This window comes from Electrona antarctica (assembly GCF_951216825.1).
Source record: "Electrona antarctica genome assembly, chromosome: 17".
Lineage (NCBI taxonomy): Eukaryota > Metazoa > Chordata > Actinopteri > Myctophiformes > Myctophidae > Electrona > Electrona antarctica.
The window spans coordinates 32,853,455-32,878,395 of NC_136798.1; the positions used below are offsets into that span (position 1 = coordinate 32,853,455).

Here is a 24,941-nt window from a genome sequence, read left to right on the forward strand (position 1 = left end):
TGTGAATGGGTGAATGTAATGCACAATCTATGTAAAGCGCCTTGGATAAAGGCGTTTATCCATTTACCCTAGAATGATATTTGTAAATAAATTATTTACAAAAAAGAATGCTTCATTCTGTATGTGTAATATGTTTTGTACTATTAATAGATATTTGATATTGACAATTTCAATACTTGATTGATTGATTTAATACTACACAGTTTGCAAATAGTACAGTGGTATGATTATACAATGGTGCTAAATTAAAGGATAACACAGAAGGCCCTACGCTGTTTCCATTGTGGTCCTATATGTATTCCATCCACCCCCTGCCCCACCCATACACACAACCATCCAATCTAAAAGCTCACCCCCGAAAGTGAAGACATCAGGACTTTCGGGGTGAGATGTCCGCACTTTTTCGTCGGAGGTGGAAAAAGGGTGAGTTGTCTTGTTACCGTGCATATAGCCCATTCGAAACTGGCCTCATTAAAAATTCAGTCAGTCAGTGAATCAATCAAAATACAGTAAGAGAGACAAAACCCAGACAAAACCCCATACACTAATACTCCTGTACACTAGATGGGGGTATGCACCTGATAATAAGCCACGGTTGCAACCAACGCAACCAACCCGCCAAGAGAAGAAATACATTAGCCGGCGGCCGGAAGTGCTGTGTGTGTCAGAATGTGTGTGACTTGGACTTGACAGACAGTGAGGAGGAGCAGCCAGAGAGTTGTGTATAGTCTCTGAAGGGGAGTGAGCGAGAGAGAGAGAGAGAGAGAGAGAGAGAGTGTACACACACCACAATGCCAAATAAAACCAAAAAAGACAAGGTGAGTAACACAGGAGCACTTAGAAGTCTCCATATGACCACGTTAATTCAAGTTTAAGATAGCTTTACCTGCTTCTATTTCGGGATAAACCGAGGTGTGTTATGTTGCGTGTGCACAGATAAGTCCCACCAACCAAGCAGCAGTCACCAGCAGCTAGTGGCTAGCATGCTAACGTGTTAGCGCCTCGCTAACGGTGCTGCCGCCTGGCTGCCACCAAGTCCAAACAAACTAGTTTATGTTGATGCGCGCTGTGTTTTAGCACGCGCCAAGTGTTTGTTTATGGTATTGAAGTCCTCGTTTGCTTATTTTAAAAAGTGTTGAGGTTGACTCAGACTGGCTGTGATTAAGTAGTGGTTTTCAAAGTGGTGTCCAGGGACCCACAGGGGTTCTTGGGTTGGTTCCAAAGGGGTCCCTATCTAAATGTGTAGTAGACTAGTAGTTTAATTGAACTATAATGCAATTGCAATATAAACAATGTTTTCTATTTATTTTATTTTGCACCTTGGACATCTGACCATCTAGATGTAAAAAACTAAAATGTTAAAACATTAAATGTTTGGTCCAACTAAAGTAAAGTATACTACTACATGATTGTAACGTGCTTATACATTTGACAATTAAGGTGTATATATCCAGTCGTTTTGGGGCATAAACAAGAAGTTGAAAGACAAAACTAAGTCTGATAATGATGTACCATGCATGTTCACATCATACATACTTTACATTTACTTTGTATGTACTTTCTTCAAATATTATATATTTTTTTTACATTTTGGACAAAATAGCCAATTTTACATCGAGGTGCCCAGATCTCCAAGCCACTTATTGTATCTGTTGAAATATGTCAGTATATGTACATGCATACATGTTCATGTGCTGCGCCTATGCCTTGCAGTGTTGGTCTGTGCATGGCTGCATCTCATGACTCATTGTTTCTCACCGTTATTATACAAGCTAATAATACCTCCATCAACTCCACTGACGTTTAACCATTTCTTTTCAGGAGCCCCCTAAAAGTGGAAAAGTGGTCAAGAATGCAGGACAGGACAGCCCGGAGCACGAGGTAGGCTAATCCCTGATTAAGTATGCTATTATTATTATGTTTCATGGAAGTCAATCAGCATTCATTATAGGTTAATCCATCGTTAAGGGAATGCACTATTTACAGTGGCTGGATGTCTGCTGTGAGCCATTTAATAAATAGCCTACAATGAATTTAGTTTTTCATTAGAAGGGAGGTTTCTTTTTTACATCTGCAATTTAACACAAGATGATTAACACATTGTATGTATAGGCTTATTCATGGTAACCTGCAATGCTTTAAACAAACGGAATAAAAATAAATAGAGCAGTGTATGTATCGCATAATGCTTAGCAAATACCAACAGAACCTAATGAACTTAATTATTAAAGGAATAATAATGCATGTATTGTTTTAATCCATATCTATTAGGTAAAATGGTTAATCATTAACATCCCTACCCTTGATAATAACACTTTGAATGCCACACATTGAGACGTGGAGGAGGAGTGTGTTAACATTTGCAGTGTGGTTCCCTGTGATCCTTTTATTGGATGAATAATACATTGAAATCAATACATCAGTCAGGAATGGGATGTATGTATTTAATTTGCCAGGTTCAGAGTACTACTCCACAGGATTTAGTTTTGTCTTCTGTAGTACGGTATTTTACGTTTTAAGTCTGTTAGTGTTTTGGGATTGATTTGTGGTCTATGATGCATTATGTAAGGAGTAACTAGGTTGGTAATTTGATTTCACCACTTTCACCCTGGCATCCCTATTTTGAGCATGTCTGAAAGTGAAATTTAAAAATAACATATCTACATCCCGCGTAGATTGGTTAAAGTATAATATAGTTATACATTATGTATATGTTTATTAAAGGATCCCCACAAGTTAGTTGCCTGTCAGGGTGGCAAATTAATTCTTCTTTTAGTTCACCTGTCACAGTATCTGATTGTCCAAAATTTAACAGCCAATAGGACTGCACTATTATTATTTGTTGGTTGGTTGGTCACCCCAGGCAAGCCCTCGGGTCATTGTGACATCAGCCCCCATATATGGTGCCCAGGTCATCGTGACATCACGTGACAAAATCAGGGATCACCTGGGGCCTGGTGTGACACACTGACGGGAAATGCGTCATAGTAAATGCGACCTGCAGTCGCAATAAACAAATACACATTACCCAGTCATTTTGGACGAGTAGTACAGTGGTTGGTTTAGTACTGTGTACAATACCGTATAAAAGTAACTACGCTAGCCTACACTCTGAGGCAGCTGATTTACATTTTGTCATGTTGCTTGATAAATGGTAGATCTACCAGCTCACAAGGCATTGTGATGTGATACGCTGTGGATTTGTAGATCTTTCAGCGATCGAGCGTATCATATTCAGGTCTGTCTGTCTCCTATTGTTCGACATAGAGCAGGTAATGCAACACTAGTTGCGAGAAGCCATAGATTATCATGCGTTTACTGTCTAGCATCTTTATTCTTTAAATATCCCATTTTGAATGGTGTTGATTGCAGTCATATCGCAGTGATAGGTGATGACTTGTGTAATGTTGTGCCTTTTAAGAACCTCACACGTTATTGAGGGTTGTGTGGTCTGGCAGCTCAGATTTAGATTTTTGTTGCTAAATTATTTTATTTTGATAAAATGTGATGCTTCAAAAGCACTTGTTGCAAAATTTGAGTCCTTCCAAATCCACACTGGACTGGATTCCTCCTTTTAAAGTGTATAAGCACAACTTCACTCTCTCACCCTGTGGATGGTTCTTAGTCAGTTGCTAATTTCTTCAGCTTCAACATACATTTCCTTCGACAATGCGGTGCCAGGGTAGCCTCTGGTTACTGTAGTATCTTTAGCAGTCAATGAGGAATACTAGATGATGAGAAACAGAAATGGAGAGTTGTATGACGTTAATATTGAATTAATAGCATATTTGATTGACAATTTGCAACTAGAATTGTTTAAGTCAACACAATAATGCAACGTACAAGAATGTGACGTCAAAGGAATCGTGGTCATTTAGATATGAGATTGCATAGATGTATGAATCACTTTCCTGTCCAAAACGTTAAAACAGAAAACGAGAGCTGGCCGTCATTGCTTGTTATGAAGTAGTACTGTTTTTCAGATGGGGAAGCAGTTCTCTTCAAAGTTGCGTATACTGACACATACATGTATCACTTTACACTAACGAGCATACAATTCTCTTTACAACTGCGTCTGATTATTGAGTCCACTGCGCACAGAACTATGGTACAGACAGACTAGTACAGATTACAGAATATATAAAAAGAAGTGTGCTCAAAATTCACTTGATGATTTATTCCATAATAGCACAGCTGGGAAGAGGGGAAAAAACGTTTTCAGCCACTCTTAGAACAAGGACTGCTTTTCTGAGAAGCCCTTCTAAAGGTGTGGCCAGTCGTGTATGATTGCGCTGATGACGTCATCTCTGACAGCTTATTTCTCTCTGCCTCAAATGGGTCGGGCATGTGTAACGGGTGGCGTCAACGTACTGCTTGGCTCTATGTCACTGACGCAGGAACGCAACACGTCTGCACACCGCTGGTGTAGTCACGCTGAAATGAAAATAAATCAGCCATGCAAGCAGCATTCGAAGAGTTGAGTCCCTCCTTCCCATTCACAAACCTGTGTTGATATTCTTAAGTCTGTGCAGTCTGAACTGAACCCCCTGCCCCCTCCCCCCCCCCCCCTCTCTCTCTCTCTGGGTAGTAATCCCCATGGTTATCTGCCCTCACTCCTCGATCTGCTAATGCGCCAACCCCGTGTCAAATTGAAATAGCCGGGAGGCAAGCTGTTGCTGTATTACCCCCCACCCTCTAAGCCCCTCTGATTGTTGGAACCACCAGACCTGTTGGCTTTTAGATATTACATTAAGTCATTAATTTCTTTCCACAAAAAATAATATATTATAATATTTGTCATGCAGCTCAGACAGGTCGATCTATCCACTGCATTAACACTATTCATGCAGATATTTTCTTTTCAGTTAATTTGTCTCCACCAGGCCGAAGGCATGGGGAGAGAGTATGTTTTGCACTCCGTCCGTCCGTGTGTCCGTCCGTGTACAGCTAATCTCCGGCACCGTTAACCCGGTCAATGCCAAATTTTGCACACACACTCCCTGGATGCCAACGATGAACCTCTGCCCCAAAATTTCCAGAACGGCCTGTTATAGCGCCACCAGGAGGCCGCTTTGTGCAAAACAAGTTTTTGGACCGTACACCTACAGATTTTGTCCAAACATCACGCAAATTGGTACACAGTCTTTCTAGAGCCATTCAACGAAACTGCTCTTTCAGATTTCTCAGACTCCATCCTGATTGGCTAAGATTGGCTTCCAAAGTTCGCAGGAGTACTCAGTTTCAAACAAAATGCTGCAAATCATGAACACATCGTGTGATTTCCGTGAAATTGTGCACGCACATTCCCACTAGGCCGAGGAAGAAATGCCACATGAACATTTTCAACTCAGCCTCATGGTGGCGCTATAATTGGCCGAAAAGTGTTTTTACCTCTAACTGCACGGATCTGTGGATAACTTTGTATGCCAACTCCCTAGAGGCCAAGGAAAAACCTTTCCTGGAATTTTTCACATCTGCTCTTTATAGCGCCACCAGGAGGCCGACATATGTAAAACACATTTTCTAATATTACTCCTTCAGATTTTATCCAAATTTCACGCAAATCGGTACACATGCTCTCCATAGTCATGTGTGATCAAGACGGGTTTGTTTGATTTCTCATAATCCACCCTCATTGGCTACGATTGGCTTCTAAACTTTTCAGGAGTAGCCTGCTTTGTACCCGTTTTGGACAAATCGCCACAACTACTCAACGCAGCGTCCGATTGTGGTGAAACTGTGCATGCATATTCCCACTAGGCTTTGGAAGAAATGCCACTTGACAGTTTTCAAATCAGCCTCATGCTGGCGCTACAACAGGCCAAGCTGTGTCACACACACACACACACACACACACACACACACACACACACACACACACTGCTCCTAAACATTTTGCCAAACATCACACACACTCCTATCCTCCTGGTGGAGACCTGTGCCCAGAAGGGCACTTTTTCTAGTTTGGTTATTGATTGACGTAAGGTCAACTGCACAACATGGCCTTGTGTTTGTGTGTATGACAGCAGGTGTGCCCGTTGTCTGCCAGCGGGTTTTGGATCTTTTTCTGTCACAAGAGGCATATTGTGTTCCCTTCTTGTAACCATGCATGTTCCACTTATGGTCTCTCTCTTTGTCACCGTCAACCCTGCTTGGCATGGTGGGCTATAAACACCACCCCACATCTCAGAGGGCCATGAGAGTGTAATCTAGCCCAGTGGTTCTCAACATGTGGGTTGGGACCCCCATTGGGGACCCCACATGATTTTGGGGGGGTCCCCAGATGACAGTGAAGTGGCAATAAAAAATAAATAATTAAAATAGCTGATGTATAAAGCTATTTCAGGCATTGTGAGCTTGTAGATCAGCTATTTTCACAATACTTTTCTGTGGAACAGTCAAACTAAATTGAATTCCTACATTCCAAGTGCTTATCAGGGTGGTGGGGGGGGGGTCACAGCCTGAAAAGGTTGAGAACGACTGATCTAGCACATAACTAGACTCCCCCCGTTTGGCTTGGATCAACCCCTTTTGTAAACTTGTCACAAACAAATCAAATGATATTAGTAGACGGGATCTAGACCAGATCACGCTGGTCAATTCGGAACACAGACCAGGCTTTCTTTCTGCCGTGTGGAAAGTGGTGAGGCCGAGGCTAGAGACCGTGGCTGAGGCAGGTCCACAGCTGCAGTGACCCTTTGAGCTGTCAGGTGTGTGTTGATGAATGGATCCTAGCTGGCAGGCAGGTGGCACCAGCCATGAGAAACGGCCCACATTCACTAGATTCCACATCCACACAACAACAAACGTTGATGGGATTTCTTTGGCCCCAGGCAGGGTTAAACTTTCCTTTAGTCAAGTCTTCTCCATGGCTGAGCGGTTTGGTAGAGTGGGATGAGATGTCTCTTGTAGACAACACTGACTCCAGACAAGTCTTAGGTCTTTTAACCACTTTGGTCTACTAGATCTGCTATTTTCTGCTATTTTCACTAAGATTTGTGAAACATTTTCACTCATGATATATATATATGTGTTTAACTAAACCTAACCTTTTTTGTTATGTTGTTAATATGAATGCTAGGGTCTAATGCATTTCAATGCCAAATGGAACATATTTGTCTATTGTGTGTGAATTGTGCTTTTATTTTTGACCTTTTATTTAATTTTGTGTATATTAGTTTTTTGAGTTTGAAAGTGTGAGTACGGAGGGATTATTATTCTGAAACGGGAAACGGCCTTCCGTAAACTGTTGCCACAAACATCATCATCATACTATAATTCACTCAATGTCTGAGTGAGTGTCTGAGTGAGTGAATGAATGTCTGCACCAATCGCTCCGACTTTTACACAGGCATTGACCATAATATTACGGAGGTCTTAACAAAGCCCTTTTTTCACTTTAACAAATTATTGATTAATAATTAATTTATTAGTGCATTAAAATTACCCATCTACTTACATGGAAAAATGCGAAAACTCACATAATTTTTCTCTCAGAAACCGTCAGAGCTACAGTCACAACACTTGGAAGGGACGTTCATAATAATTATTAAAATTAATGTAATAAATAATGACATCAGTCGGCCTCATGGTCGCGCTATAACATAACAGCCCACTTTACATTTTGCCTTATAACTCCTGAACCGTCGTGCACTGACGTTTGGTCATATCATGTGTTAATGTTATTATACTGTTTGATTAATGTCCACACGTTATTTAGATAGCATGTTGTTTAGACAAATGTTGGGTTTGAGTTTTACCTGTGCTGGTTATCCTAGGTACTTTATTTGTAGCACTTAATTGTTTTCTTTTCACTATACTCTATTTACTTGACCCTTTACTCTGATCCTCCACTTAGTAAATTGCATTAGATTAGAGTGTCTGCTAAATACTTTTTTTTAAGATGGGTTAGCTTACATAACCGTACAGATTTGATCACAATGCATATTAGTTTATTTATACCAAGGATTAAAAGGTATGCATTTATAAAAATAAAGAGTTCTTGACTTGAAAATGTGTGAGAATCACTGGTTTAAACAACATTAGGAAACACTGGTTTAAACAACATTAGGAAACAAGCCCAAATTAACAACTACACTTTAGGAATGAGCCCAAAAAACAGCAACCCTTAACTACCAATATTTACATGCAATTTTACAGAAAAAGAAGCCCAAAGTCACTTATAATAAGCCGACATGGCAACACTGCCTGTGAGTGTGACCAAGTGAGCTGTGAACCCGGGGTCTGGGAAGCACTCAGCTGCATTGGCTCATGACAGTCAAGCACGCGACCAATGGGACAGCGCACTCAGTGTTGCTAAGATACCACCCCCCACACAACACATGAGTTGATTTTGGTTAAACATTTAACATACACACAGTTTAAAGACACAAAGACAATCAGAATATTTGGGATGGGCAATAATTGTGACCACACGCGATATAGAGACTGCCATCGCAGGGGTGGCAACTGTCGAGGACAGCTGAAAAACTATTTTTTTTGTCCTTTTTTATTTTTCTGTCTAAAATAATCTGAAGCTATATTATTATTCATGTCATGTTAGAGCAGGTCTGAAATAAATGTCAGAGCTGATATCGACATATAAATATGAAATAAATGCTTAAACATGTCACTATGCCCAGGCGGTGGCGTAACCGTCTGGGCACCCGACTGGTAATCCAGTCGCAGTGTGCCGCGGGTTCGACTCCCGAGCCCGACACGGCCTTTACTGCATGTCTTCCCCCATCTCTCTCCCGTTTCCTGTCAGCCTACTGTCTGTCCCTTCAAAAAAACCAATAAAAAGGCGTAAGCCGCAAAAAAAATATCTTTAAAAAAAAAAAAACATGTCACTATGTCTAATGTTAACCATTGGATTAACCAATGCTAACTAGACATAGCTTCCCTGCTAAAGTATGCAAATTCCGCTAAAATCCGCCTTTTTGTACACAATCGTTTTGGAAGATAATACTAGTCTTTTACTAACTGGCTAACAGAAATAGCACAGAAAGAAGTATTAACAACGATATTTTGTAAAAAGTGTGTTTATTTTGGTCCGCCTAAAGCTAATTCATGCTAATGTTCCAGCTGGGGGCACTGCTGACCACAACAATGGAAAATGCGGAAATGGCTTCCTATTTCCAATAGTAGAAGAAGAAGACTTGAATGAATGTATTGTAAACATTGTAACATTATGTCACCATAACGTGGTTATTATTAGTTGCTTTGGAATGTACCTTCCATGAAAATGAAGGTCATAATAACGCAGATCGCATCGATATGTAATATAGCGCGATAATGTACTTGTTTTAGCTACACGATTGATATCAATATATTAGCTAAATGTAGCTAACGGCTATCATTGCGGGGTTGCCAGTTTCTGCGAGAGAAATAAGCAACCCGGTATATGAAAACAAGCCCAAAATAAGCTAAAATAGCCGATCTACATGCATACAAACAACACAAATCTTGTGTCTGGCATAAATTATTTACAGATGGGGGTCTGCAGACAAATAATAATAATAACAGGCTAATGAAACAGATTAAGAGAAGAGCCAAGAGGGCACAATTTGTGCTGGGAGGGTTTGAGAGCAAACTGTCCTGTTGTCTGTTGGTTACTGTTTTTTTAATTATGTGTCCATAATCAACTACACTTTAAAAACAAGCCCAAATAATCAACTACACTTTATTTTTGTCAAATACATTTTTATTAACAGGTTATAAATTATTATAAAATTGGTACAGTAGGCCTATGCATTATTTTTCTTTAGAAACAAGGCCAACTAATTATAATAAGCAGACATGGCAACACTGCTGGTTGACTAATGGAGGAATGAAGGGAAAACAGCGCCCCCTAAAGTCACAGATCACTGAACTAAAGCTTAGAAGTCCATTTTCTCTGCTTGGTCTTTTTTCCACTACTCCTGCAAGACATTTTTCTATAAGCCATATCTCCAAAACTGGTGGGTCAAACTGAACAACCAATATGTCAATTTGAAGCTATGATTCCCTGCTTTCATATGACATGAAAAAACGAAAATTCAAAAACATCCAATGGCAGTCCTTCGATCAAATCTAGTCACAATTATTTGCAGGAGCAGAGCACTCAAGTACTGTAATTGGCTGCGTATGTCTGTGGCGTCGCTCGGCCAATCAAGGATTGGCTGATGACGTAACTAAGGTATGTTTTGATGATGTGACAGACTAGACAGTGCACTTTTCATTTTATTCCTCATACAAAGATGCCATTGCCTGGCCCTGTATCTCAAATGGTCAAATATTTGATTAAGGAATATAATATGCCATTTGAATTCTTTCTGTATATCAGCAAAATGTATATTTTTATGACATTGAGGGAAATTAAGATTCCCAGATTTAAAAAACAAAACAAACGCAGATTATTAACTAACCCGTTAATCAATCGATAGGTTAAGGTTATCAAAATGTATCGATTAATGAATCGATAATTCCCATCCCTAATCCATAGTGCCTAGCCCTAATCAATACGTTGTCCTGCCCCTCAAGTGTGTTGACTCTGACAGACCTTCTCAGCCTGTCTTGTCTTGATGTCCAAGTCATTAACGCAGACTGTCTTTGTGTCTCCTCCCAGCAGGGGTCCAACCGGAAGAGTAGTAACAGTGTCCCACCGACCACTCAGCTGCTGAAGGGGAAGCTGTCGGCTTCCCCAGCTGTCAAGAAGGACAACAAGAGGCAGAGCTCCTCTCGTTTCAGCCTCAGTAACAACAGAGAGCTGCAGAAGCTGCCTGCCTTCAAAGGTATTTAACAAAACAAGCCACCTTAAGCTGAGTTCAGACTACACGGTTGTAGCCCTGATTTTTCACTCCCAACAGGTTTTTGACAAAGCTGGCAAAAGCCCCACATCAGGAGCAAATCGTTGCTCGCTCCCGTGAACATTGATCTCTGTGTGTGGACTGACAAAGAGACAGTCTGAGCATGCTGGAGACACTGACTCACAGATGCGTCAGTCCCATGATATCTTGCAGCCTACAGTGTGTATTCTTTTTTAAACCTTTATATTTTTTTATAAAGTATAGTAACTAGTAATATAGAGCGCCTAAGATTGGGACTGAGTCCAACATTAATGTAGTATGAAAAGTGTTGTGACCAACAAGAACTACACCGAGCTCAAGCCAATCAGAACACAGGACAGGTGGGGGGAAACCATGGGGCACCGTAATACCTGCACATTCTTTTCTCAATCTTATTTTTGTTTTGCACACAAACTACTTGGACGTTTCTGGCAGACATCCATTTCTGGAAGAAAAAAAAGTCCTGTCACTTAACTTCCTTTTGTCAGTATTGTCACACCTTTCTGTGTTTTCGTGACAAAATGTAGTTTCAAGTTCTTTTGTCAGAGATGGGTTCCATCTTGTAATGTGTTGCCGATCAGTCATGTAGTCTTGGCTGTAAACCACAATGACTCAGGAAAGATGGCCGGTATACACGGCAAGGAAGTTGTGTAGTGTGAACTGCAATGAGATCTCGCGACTAACTGCCGTTAGTGAAGCTAATCACATAATGACCTCAAAGACGTCACGCAGCCTCTGATGGTCTGCAGAGAGTTGTAAATGTGAATGTTTTACAGGCATGTGAAGCTGTATGTTTACAGCCCCGGCCTGGTACCGTGCCAGTGGTGGCCTGGGGCTTGTGGTTGGGCCTGTCACGATATGACATTGTAGTTGACGATTAATTGTTGTACAAGTAATTCGCAATTCACGATTTCATTGTTTTTTCTTGGTATTGAACATTTTAACATTTAATGCAAATTACATTTCTGTTTGCCTTGTAGGCTTTGTAATCTGAAAATTTTTGCTGTTGGGAAGAAACCACCTAACTCTAAAATGTTCATTTTTCAGGAAATGGAAAAAAAAGAAGAAAAAAAAAGAAAAAAACATTTTTCAGGAAATTAAGAAAGCCTTATATTTTGAAAACAAACCAATACTGCCTCATCAAAGTTGGTGTTGGGACTTTATGTATTGTTAATTACTTGCATGAGAGGGGGAGAGGTGGTGGAGTTTGAGGGTCCAATGGAGTTAAGACGTTTTGTCTGAAGCACTTTTTACTACTTTCCTGACCGCAGCGATAAGAAATCACTGCCGTGCATTTTATACTTTCAAAAACGTTGCTATTTCCACTAATTTTGAAAGATCTACAAACTCACAACACCTTAGAACTTGTAGATTAGCTATTTCCTCTATTTTGTAATTGAAACAGATTCATTCACAACATAAAAATACATTATTCTGACTTCTGCAAAAATAATTGTGATTGTCATTTATCTCAAATAATGTGGTTCGGTCGTGATGAGCCCAAAGTAACACCTTGCATTGTTTATGTAAATCATATTGATGCCACAGACATATTTGCCCACGCACATGAGACATACACAGTTTTAACAAACTGTACTGGCTCACCCACTCACCCATTCCGCGGTCAGATGTGTCTAAACACATCCACCGATGGCTCCCCCTCTCACGGCTAATTTATACTCCGCCACGAGACGGTCACGCACCGAAAATAGCCGGTCTACAAGCTCATAGCTCATGACACGTCGCATCGGCGCGGTGTTGTGAGATTGCATTCAGATCAGCCACTTTCGCCCTCTGTATGTCAACAGCCGGTCTCACAGCAGTGTTACGCAAGACACCGAAACAAGCAGAGGACATAGATGGAATGGACTTTGTGCTGGATTTAACCCAAGGGTCTATATTTAGGGTGTAATCCACAGATAAGGCCCTAATGCCACTGGTCCTTGTGCTTCAGGATGCTTGTACTCCGATAAGCAGTGTCTGGCAGACATTAACTAATATTGTTTAATGTCTTTCTCTCTCTCTCCCCCTCCCTCCCCTGGCTGACGGGAGCAGCTATATAATCAGTAGCTGACATTTAGGCTGATATCCCCGGCAGCGCTGCAGAACAGCAGGTTGATGGGGGAAGAGTGACTGCTGGTTTGGTTTTATACAAGCACTTTCCTCAAGCTTGACAGATAGGCCTTTTGTCAAATTCTGAAAAATCGTATAATAAGAAAAAGTTAAGAAACCTTTGCCTATAATGACATGCCCAAAATAATTACTGTCCAGGGTTAATATGGATGGAATGACGTATATCGTATTGTCACCCTGACCCCACAATGCCCCCCAACTCCTGTTCCCACTGTCTGCCTGGAACAGAAAGCCTCTGGAGGGTAATGTCATAAAACCAGATGGTGTCGAACAGCGTGCGTCCAGGGCTTAGGTCTCCTGGTAAACACCACACTGGATCCACCCAATCAATCCGTATAAACAACTGACTGTGTTTGCGTCACTGCATCTCATCATCTGAAGTGGCAGTGCAACAGTTGTGTGTGTGTATATGTGTGTGTGTGTGTGTGTGTGTGTGTGTGTGTGTGTGTGTGTGTGTGTGTCTGTGTGTTTGTTTTACTGTGTTTGTCTCCACCTGGTGGTGAGTAGCTGAACAGGTTAAACTGTTGGTAGAGCATTTGAGTTTCATTGGAGCAGGACACAGGTAGAGCATTTCTGCTTCATTGGAGCAGGACACTGTTGGAAACTAGAGGTTCTCCGATGGATCGGCCACCAATCTGTGATTTTCACTCCAAATGACTCGATCGGTGATCGTCAATTTACCCGATCTGGAGAAACCGATCTAATTCTTTATACGATTTATGTGGTATAAAAGTCAATCAGAAAAGAAAAGCTCTGTAAATGCACTCCATATATACATATGGTCCATTTAAACAAGACCTTAATTGTAACTTCTGCCCCCATAACTATCGACCGTGCTTTTAATCAAACCTGTATTGATGTGTGTGCGTGGCAGCGTGCAGCTCAACGCATTGAAACGTCAAGTGACACTTTGAGGAGCATTTCAGAAGGGTTGTGTTGCAGGCAGTTTAGTATTACATAAAGGTTGTATTACCTTGGAATGGCTTGGATATACTAGTGTAGTGGGTTTTATCTATTACAGGAAAACAATTGGCATATTATGCTGTATTACATAGAAATCAGTGAATGGTTAGCCACTTAATCCATTTTGGGCGGGAACCCCTTTTGGTGTTAGCATTATGTTATGCTTTAGCTATTGAAAAATAGCAGATCTACAAGCTCGTAGCGCGCCACCGAGTGGCGCGCTACGAGCTTGAAGAACAACTGACTTTTGTCAGAAAACTGTCAGGATGTAGAAGACATTTTTAGAATCTGATCTCAGGTCAAAATGGGTTAATCCCCTTGTGCCCTTTGGACACGGCATTATATTTTCCTACTATAAATTAAACATATGAAGTCCATATTCCACGTACATTTTCTCTTTAGTTTGTTGACCAATCCATCTGTAATTGCAAATGGCCATTGGCCTTTGCCACATGCAAGGGAGTGAAGAAGTCAATTTGTCGGTATACCCAAATTTATACCGTTTATTTGATTTGCCACCACGGGATGTAGTTGCAGTCGCATAGTCCAGATGTACAGTGGGTGGATTGGATACGCGTACAATTAGGTGAAAACGCTGATGGAAAAGTGACATGGTGCTTGTAGATCGTCAATTTCTGCTATTATTGGCAAAATAAAAAAAGTAAAATGAAAAGTATAAAATAGGATTTATTGAGTGGTTAACAGTTATCACGGTGATAGATTTGTAGCCGCTGTGTGCCAAAGCAGGGATATCGCGGTGATAAAGCTTTATATCAAAACCAACCAGCCAACACTGAAAACAAACCTCTAGCCTGCTCCAGGTTGCTAGGCAGCGCCTGCGTCCTTTCCAGCATGGGGATGAAGTTTGCGCCCACCCGATAGGAATCCACTCATTAAAGTTTCTTTGCTGGTTGTTTTCTCAGAAAAATACTCAAGTTGTTGTTTTTGTCCAATCCGTCTGATGTAAATAGTGTTTTTTGATCGCATTGCGCTCGACATATTACCGTTTCTGGCGAAAGCTAAGCCATATCTGCTCCTGCTAAAACAACATGGACCTCCTTCTGTGAATGTCCGACGCTGTGTGACCCGGATGAAAACTGACGTCTGACAGCTACTACTGTTAAAAGTTGTCTCTCTGGATCTCTTTCTTTTTTTAAGGTGATGCTGTGTCGATATAGGCGCTTCTCTCTAAATAGACTTAAGCCTTAAGCACTTCTTCTTATAGCGGACCAGCATGGAAGGATCAGCAGACCCATGAAATGTTCCACTGTTAATTTATAGTGCAGGTCGCCGCCGTCCGATGCCGTGAATTCTCTGAAAGTCGCACTAAAACACACCAGGACAGCACCCATGACGCCTCACAAGGTCTCCGCTCTCTCTCCATAGCTGCGAACTGTGATGCCCGGTTCATGGCCTGTGCACCCTAATCTACAAGCTCGATCTTGTAAATCGGCTGTGTATAACCCATTAAGACCTGACGCTAATTCTACAAATCTAAACAGTTTTCTGAAAAACATCTTATATATATATATATTTTTTTTTTTAAGATGGGGTCAGCGGCCAAATACATATCAATTTTGTGGATCCTTGAAAAAGTTAATATATATATATATATATATATATATATATATATATATATATATATATACGGTGGTTCTCAAACTTTTTCAAGGATCCACAAAATTGATATGTATTTGGCCGCTGACCCCCATCTTAAAAAAAAAACCTTCCAGGGTCAAAAATAACAGATCTACAAGCTTTCTTGAATTCTTTGCAGCACTACGTGACACGCTGTGCTTGTATATCTGCTATTTTTGAATAGCCAACAGTAACATCTAAAATGACATGGATGCTGTCGCGGCCTTAATGGGATGATTCAGGCTTGAGAGAGGACTTTATTGAAAGCCGCTCCTCGGCCGCAGCATGTTCCTAACGGAGATGCCGCAGGGCAAATGACAGTGCGTGGGCTGCGTTCGGTGCGAGCGCGCCCTACACCAGAACAACAGCTCTTCTGACGGGGGAGTGCCCCATGACCAGGGGGACAGTCGGCTTTTACTCACATGAGAGCCCAGGGGCCATATGCACTGTGGGAAGGAAGGCCCGCTTAGCCGCCTCATCCACACTTGTAAATGGATGTGTATGCACACTGTTCGTACGCATGGATCTCCTCCTTGTAAATGGATGTGTATGCACACTGTTCGTACGCATGGATCTCCTCCTTGTAAATGGATGTGTATGCACACTGTTCGTACGCACGGATCTCCTCCTTGTAAATGGATGTGTATGCACACTGTTCGTACGCATGGATCTCCTTGTAAATGGATGTGTATGCACACTGTTCGTAGGCATGGATCTCATGGATGTGTATGCACACTGTTCGTACGCATGGATCTCATGGATGTGTATGCACACTGTTCTTACGCACGGATCTCCTTGTAAATGGATGTGTATGCACACTGTTCGTACGCATGGATCTCATGGATGTGTATGCACACTGTTCGTACGCACGGATCTCCTCCTTGTAAATGGATGTGTATGCACACTGTTCGTACGCATGGATCTCATGGATGTGTATGCACACTGTTCTTACGCACGGATCTCCTTGTAAATGGATGTGTATGCACACTGTTCGTACGCACGGATCTCCTCCTTGTAAATGGATGTGTATGCACACTGTTCGTACGCACGGATCTCCTCCTTGTAAATGGATGTGTATGCACACTGTTCGTACGCATGGATCTCCTTGTAAATGGATGTGTATGCACACTGTTCGTAGGCATGGATCTCATGGATGTGTATGCACACTGTTCGTACGCATGGATCTCATGGATGTGTATGCACACTGTTCGTACGCATGGATCTCATGGATGTGTATGCACACTGTTCTTACGCACGGATCTCCTTGTAAATGGATGTGTATGCACACTGTTCGTACGCACGGATCTCCTTGTAAATGGATGTGTATGCACACTGTTCGTACGCACGGATCTCCTTGTAAATGGATGTGTATGCACACTGTTCGTACGCACGGATCTCCTTGTAAATGGATGTGTATGCACTTGCACACTGTTCGTACGCACGGATCTCCTCGGATGTTACGACGAATCATGGTGTAGCAGAGAAATCAGTGTGGAACTATACGCACGGCACATTGACGTGCTTGTATCCACTACCATTTTCTTTAACCCTAAATGGTTAGAACAATGTTTATAGCCTATATATTTCCAATATAGTACCTACTACCATGTTATATTGGAAGTTTATAGCCTATATATTTCCAATATAGTACCTACTACCATGTTATATTGGAAGTTTATAGGGTCTTAACATTTCGCGTACACTAATGTAGGTCAATGTAACTTCACAGATTGTGAAATTGAAACTTTAGTTGCGGAGGTAGCAAACGGAAGTCCTCTTTGTATGTTCATAGCGCCGAGCTCTGTTTGATAGGTGTTGTGAGTCTCCGTCTAACGTGGTGAGTGGATGGTTCAGTTGAGTCGCGTGCACGGAGAACATGACGACACCAGGCAGTATCGCACCACACATTCTGAAGTTTAATACACACATGGAGAATGTACAGTATTGGACACATCATGACGTGACCAGAAGATATGAAACGAGGACAAGAACGGAATGAACAGGAACAGAACATGCATCTCGTATCATTGTGCACAGACATCAGTCTCTGATAAAGGCATTGATTGTCCTCGTATCACGCATATCAATATGCTGACATAGAGGAGTCATTCACCACTGGGTCAAGCAGATAAAGTCATAAATCATGACAATAATATCATGAGGGCAAATATGTATGTGTTTGACTTGGTGAGCAATATTGTATATAACTGTGAGACTTATATCGTGGTGTTTCTCAACATGATGCCACTCTGCTGTAACAGAGATAAATCCTGCAAACATCCTGATTCCTGTGCATTCACACACAGACTTCCTGTCTGTTTCTTTCTCTCTCCGTTTCTTTCTCTCTCTCACTCTCTCACTCACACGCACACGCACACACACACACGCACACACACACACACACACACACACACACACACACACACCTGGGCTAGGTCTGCTCTCCTGGTGAGCCATCTGTCAGGCAAATATACTCACGCATGCACACACAACAAGTACAACTATTGCATTATGCAACATATGTGCACCTAGTGCCCCCCACACACATTTGCACACAGGTTCACTGAAAGAACGTAAAACACAAATACTTGCTCACCACACACCCATTGACTCACAGGAGGCAGGTGAGGTTGATAGGGCTAGTCGACTAGTCAATCCACTAGTTGACCTTGCTGGTACTAGTTGATAAGAGAACGTTTTTTTTCCCTGGGTTTTGTAGGCCTCAAGATCAGCTAAAATGCTAGATTATAGTCACCAATGTACACAGTTTTTAAATGTACAAATATTATTTAAAAAAAAAGGTAGGTAGTTAAAAACTAGTTGACTAGTAAACTAGTCCAAAACGGTTGAGAAATGAGTTACCGTGTGGGGGTCCCTCTACTGTACTGGCACACCCGAAATCATCATATATAGTTAGTTACCCTTAAAACTAAGAATCGCCAAAATGACGGATGTAGTCACTACGACCACAAATGTCCCAAGAAACTAGCTAGCCTAGCCACCGAGTCTGCTGCGCTCTGGCAGAAAAACGGTGGGACCAACATGGTTGCCCCTTGGCAAGTGTTTTCTAGTACAACCTGGCTTCCCTATTTGTATTCATATCAAATCAATTAAATCAGAGTGATGAACTGGGGTCTCAGTAAACGAGCCCAACCTCCTGGCTAGGAACTCTCATCTAAAGGAATGTTTTATTAAAACCACTTAAACCTCTGTACTTGGTAAACTAATGCTTAGTTGAGTTGCCCGAGTCGGCTCTGTACTTGTTCCACGCTTTATTTAACTCTACACCAAATCTTTTCGCTGAAAATGGCTTCTCTACAAGCTCAGCTATTTTCAGTGAATGTTCCCTAGACTAGGGAGGGATGCTAGGTTTCAAGTGGTTAATTTATACAAGTATGTCAGCGTTGAGCAGCGGAAATAGCCGCTATACAAGCTCACAACGCGATGCGAGCTTGTACGTTGACTATTTTTGTCATGTGACGGACAGTGTCAGGCTTAAGTGATTCAATCTTTTTCTGACTGGTAGGAAGTGGGGAATCCCGATTTCCTACTTGTAATCAACTAAACCTCAAGCATGAGGTTCATTCAAGGCCGCTGGTGCAGAGATAACATTGAACAACCCACACAAGAAAGAACAACAAGGCCCGAGGACGTATAAGCATGTACATTGTGGAGAAGCGGTTTCCAAATCATGGATCAGTCAGGACCCATTTTTGTGGGCCATGAGTCATCATGACTAAATGTTGTAGAGTGGTGGTTCTCAACCTTTTCAGGCCGCGACCGCGATGATCTTATTTGAACGAGGACCCTCCACCCTGACGAGCACTGGGAATTGTAGGAGTTGAGGCATTCCATTTAGTTTGACTACAAGCTCAGGCGAGTCTTTGAGCTTGTAGTCTTCAACTGTCATTAGGGGTGGGACCCCCCACAATCATGTGGGGACTGCCTGGGGGTCCCGACCCACAGATTGAGAACCGCTGTTGTACAGCATCAATTCAGACAGTATATTACAGTAGACAACAGACGAAGCTTTATACCACGTAATATTGAGGAAGTATTCTAAAACATTTGTTGTTGTGATGAATAACCTCGTAGGAGGCATACTGTGTACCTGTCACCCAGCGTAACTGGTGTAGTCGTGATCAATCATGCATCCTATACAGTGTAAACATTTGTTTAACATTTAAGGCTATCTTGGCTAAACAAGGTTTTGTCAAGCAGGACCATATATTGCATCAGTAATATTGAAACGTGCATAACTCTCCAGCTCCACAGAGCTTTACTACATTTAGCTTTCGTAATGGAGGCCGAAACTGATGTTGCGATCTGTCTGTGGTAAAGCTTAGCGTGGACTCTCAACTGCCCAAAATGGACCCAGCTTGATCTAGAGCAGGCCCCACATGAAAATCCTGAAAACCTTCGCGGCCCGCCCATCTGACCACTTGACGCCCAATGTATAATAGCCGATACAAGTGTTGTGAGCTTGTAGATCAGCTATTTTCGTGTACGACTCGCTGTACGTTGAAGTTCGAAGTATAAAGTGGCTGTGCTCTGTCGAGGCTCACACAGACAAGCCCTAAAACCACCACTTTTATAATAACAAATATTAAAATAAAATAAGGGGTGGGGGGCGGGGCTGTACGTCAAGTGGCCAGTCCAGGCCTGGCTGTGTCAGATGGGTGTGGGCTCCGTGCATTTTCAGAGAATGATTATTTTAATCAAACAAATAAAAAATTTGTTCCTGCACAACTAACAATGTAGTTTAAGTTTCCATTTATTGGTATCGCAATTCAATGTATTAAAGAAAAAAGATTTTTTTTATTTATTTATTACATATTTTTTATATATCGATGTTAATTGTATTATCATTCAAATCAGAATTATTTGGCAATATTCCCATGGCCCACAGGTTGGCAGTTGCTTGATCTAGACCTCCAATCACAGCAGGAGCACCCCCTCCCTCTTCTGCCTGCCCAGCCAATCCCTTCCCTCATGATTATGCATTCTGACAGCCAGCCCATGTGACCGTGGCCAGCCAACCAGGCGGCCCCTGTGCGGGGTGACATCACTAACTAGCTGGTTCCCTCCAGCACTGGGGGAAGCTTCATTTTCTGCTCCGAGTGTTTGTGCTAAAATGGAGGCTTGGTTGCTGCGTTAGCCTGGGCTTGCCCCCGCGCTCTGCTCCCACCCTGCCTCTGCTCACGGATGTTGGCAGGTACTGGAGCTGCTGGCGGCATGGTTCTGGACGCTCCCAGCTCCAACGGGCCTTTTCCGCCCGTGGCCCTCATGCATTTTAGAGGTGAGAGAACCACCAGAGTGCTGCTTGTTTTGCTGCCTGCTTGTGTGTGTGTGAGTGAATGTGTGTGCGCGCACGCGCGTGTTTTAGTTGATGTCTGTACGAATGTTAATGTTTAACGTTCACCAACTGGCCGGTAAAAGCAGATTGTTGTTGGACGTAGTGACTTTTCCCTGCGTGAGGTAGCGTGCTAGCGCGCCTCTGCTCTTTGTCTCTCTGCCCGGCCTGTGTGTCTGTCTGTCTCAGGAGGAAGCACAGTGTTTATATGTCAACGAGGAAGGCTTTTCCTAGGGCAGTGCATAGCTCAGATTCAGCCCAGGGGTGTGGGGACGCGGGTTGCTTTACTGCCTCTTGCCTCTCCCATCCCCCCACCTGATGGCAAAGGAAGTGAGGTCAGTGTGTGTGTGTTTGTGTGAAATGTCTAATCTGTTGTGTATGCATGTGTGGTGTTGTGCGACAGAGCTGTGGGAACCGTTTGCTCCTTCTGTCACACACACACACACACACACACACAGACACACAGTTACGACACCTGAACTTCAATGGAAATTTGTAGCATATATAGCCCCCTTTGAACAGATGTGTCATAACAATAAACACAGCTAATGATAAAGATTTATAGAGGGTATGTTTGGTTCAGCCGAGGTGTACCAGTTCGCAAACAATGACAACCATACTATTGACTGGTCAGTTCTTGCTCTTTGGCTTACCTTAATCAGGCGGACTCGTTTATCAATTTTATTAGCTGCAGTGGTCTGTAAAAAGGGTTCATTGTGTGTGCTGAATGAATGAATGAGTTGAAGCCTAGTGAATGCAGGGTGGATGGGGTTGAAGCCTAGTGAATGCAGGGTGGATGGGGTTGAAGCCTAGTGAATGCAGGGTGGATGGGGTTGAAGCCTAGTGAATGCAGGGTGGATGGGGTTGAACTTGAAGCCTAGTGAATGCAGGGTGGATGGGGTTGAACTTGAAGCCTACCCGCTGCTATAGGCCTATTATTGTTATACAGCATTGACCTAAATGGCGTTATATCATTATCAACAATGATAGTATATGATTTTAAAAAAGGGTTAGGCTTATGTCTTTCATAAATTGCTTTGGACATGTGGAAAACGTAAACGAGTGACACATTAATGACAGGCATTCCTTTACCTAGGTAACATCATCTTTTCGTTTTTTACATGAAATAATAATCTTGTACAGTCACCGTGTAGCGTTTGGTTTCATTAGCGCGATCGTGACAAAATAGCCTACAGCTTGTTGTTGCTTGGACAGTTATGCTATTCAACATGGAAGTAACACGGACTCAAAGCCGTTTATAAATCACAGTCAGTGACGCGTCCGCTGTATTTCCATTCGAACGGACGAGTCAACTTTTCACCACAGTTTGATGTGTCGTGTCACCCCCCCCCCCCCCCCCGGGTCCCCCCATACAATCGGAAGCAATCAGATGCAACTTTAGGCAGCCTGAAAGGCAAGCATTTGCATTCCAATGGGTGATTGAGCGTCGCGCTCTACGCACAACGGCCATCAGGTCTGGTGTTTGTCCTCTCTTTTCTCAGTCGTGTTTTCAAATTGATTTTTATACGACGGGAAAACTTGGAATTCCCCTCGTGTACCAGTGACACATGTCCCCCTCTCGTGTACCAGTGACACATGTCCCGGTCCGCGTAGCGGTGGTTGGGAACCTCTGCCCTAGTGAATACAGGGTGGATGGGGTTGAAGCCTAGTGAATACAGGGTGGATGGGGTTGAAGCCTAGTGAATACAGGGTGGATGGGGTTGAAGCCTAGTGGTTGGGGTTGAAGCCTAGTGGATGGGGTTGAAGCCTAGTGAATACAGGGTGGATGGGGTTGAAGCCTAGTGAATGCAGGGTGGTTGGGGTTGAAGCCTAGTGGATGGGGTTGAAGCCTAGTGAATACAGGGTGGATGGGGTTGAGGCCTAGTGAATGCTGGGTGGATAGGGTTGAAGCCTACTGTACATCTCAGCTCTGAGGAAAACCCTTGTTAACCACTTTAAATCCTAAGTCCTTCAGTTGACCCCAGTGTTCCATTCCATACTTGTCTTGGAACCCTTAACCACTTAAGCCTATATACTTTGTCGTATGGCGGAAATCCGCTATGCAGGGCGTCAACAGCAACGTGTTGTGAGCTACTGTAGTAGATCTGCTATTTTGTCTCAGCGTTTTTAACTGGTTAAATGACACCCCGGTGTTATGTTTTGGCTCACCATTGATGGCTCAGTGTCAATGATCCATCTTGGCTAGAAAATGGATTATGAAGCAACCATGTGTAAGCCAATAGCATTCCTGTTGGCCTAGGGCAGGGGTAGGCAAACCTTTATGGGTTTTTGTATTTTGTATGAATTTTTGGTATTTCTTTGTTTTTGTATTTTTGTATTTTTTTGTGCTTTTTCTGGTCTTTCAATATAACTTTTATTTGCTAATTTCTCTAAGCAGATCAAGTATACCAGTATGCCGGCAGCGTTGGTGGTGAAAGAAAACAAACCTTCATGCACTCTTTATTTTCCTTCAATAATTTGTTTCTTATTTTATCTGTGTACTATTTAGGCAACACTTTTTTCTTTATAATAGGAGAATGTAAGAATAGCTGTTGATGTTGATGTCATGCTGTGTTCGGGTACATTACGTTGAACGACCCTGTAACGCACGCATGCACACTTTTGTGCTTTCATGCTGTTTGGATATTGTCAATGTCATCATTTTGATTCAGCATTTGCCTGCAGGGCCCTGTGTCAATGTACTGGTAATGATGTAGCCTGGCCTGGGCTTGAAATCCTCTAATAGGCGTGAAGGTCTTTGTTTTGGCCTGTTAGTGACCACAACCAACACAAAGCAGACCATTTGTATGTAGCTAGATGCTGTGCTGTGTGCCACAGTCCAAACTAGGTGCACTCCAATGCCCCAGCAGGGCCAGAACAGTATGGGCACTAGACAGGCCTAAATGCCCCAGGGCCAGAACAGTATGCGCACTAGACAGGCCTGTATGGGCACTAGACACTAGACAGGCCTGTATGGGCACTAGACAGGCCTGTGTTGGCCTTCACCAGGTGAGGAGGATAGAGTTGACCCAGATCAAGGTTCACTTTCCTCCCCAGTTGTCAGACTAGTAGATCTACAGTACAGTATGCCTATGCAGGTCCGTAACCGTAACATTTTGGAGTCGGCACCCTTTCCGACATGAAGTGCCATGTTTTTTTTGAGGGGCACTAGCCCCTCCTATATACAACTTTTGTCCTCACAGGTCTCAATATTTGACAATGAAAGGGTCAAAGGGAATTCAGGTCAAATATCTGCTACATCTTGTCCCCACACGCCTCAATATTTGCCATTGACAATGAAGGGAAAATGTACGTCATTGACGAGCAAATCGGCTAACCAGTCACTCGGTGGGAGCGCTTGGCCAATAAGGGACCACCATTCTTGATGATGTACGATGATGAGCGCCCCTCACTTCACATGGGTGTGATTTTTCACATATCTGTCTATCTAGGGTTTCAAAAAACTTTTGGTAATTTTAACGTCTACTCAGGCATAATATGCCTGGGTAGACGTTAAAATTACCAGTTATGAAGTTGCTTGATTCAGTAATTCGATATAATATTTGATATTAATTTTAGCTGCCCGCTCCCTTCCTATACAAACCCATTGTAACTTAAAACTCAATTTTAGCCATGATAGATTCATCAAAAACACCTAAACTTTTTTCTGTTGACTGATATTGTCCTAATACGTGAGGGGCGGTGGTTTTTCATTGTCTGTTAATTTATTTGTAATAATTATTTTGGAAAGGAATCGCAGCTCCAGCTGCCAGCAGCTGGAGCTGCTTCTCCTCACAAAATCAAAAATAATTATTAACAGTAAATGACAAACCACGGCCCCCTCACGTATTAGAAGGACATTATCAGTCAACAGAAAATAGGTTGGGTGTTTTCTAAGCATTTTTCCTGACAGACTCACGAACCGTAATGAACGATATGCTGCTTGCATCTGCCATAGAGGCATCTGCATGCGACCATGCCGTCGGCCGCTCTGCGGAAAAAACCTTCTGTTTACGCGGGAGTCGGGA

The 24,941-nt window shown here is 42.5% G+C and overlaps 1 protein-coding gene across 4 annotated transcripts in view; it reads left to right on the top strand.

Annotated features, from left to right (window-relative positions):
* Positions 1-680: 680 nt before the first annotated feature.
* Positions 681-24,941, top strand: part of LOC306941508 (serine/threonine-protein phosphatase 2A 56 kDa regulatory subunit gamma isoform-like) — a gene marked incomplete at its 3' end in the record, with an annotated part of 51,524 nt that continues 27,263 nt past the window's right edge. For 2 of the 4 annotated variants that reach the window (XM_079527021.1, XM_079527024.1), the window contains exons 1-3: positions 681-818; positions 1,822-1,881; positions 10,607-10,772. In XM_079527021.1, coding sequence (XP_079383147.1) covers positions 792-818; positions 1,822-1,881; positions 10,607-10,772 — 253 coding nt within the window. In that variant the 5' untranslated portion in view covers positions 681-791. Of the gene's footprint in view, positions 819-1,821; positions 1,882-10,606; positions 10,773-20,683; positions 20,860-24,941 lie in introns of those variants that run through there. The other 2 variants (XM_079527022.1, XM_079527023.1) reach the window with 2 other exon arrangements.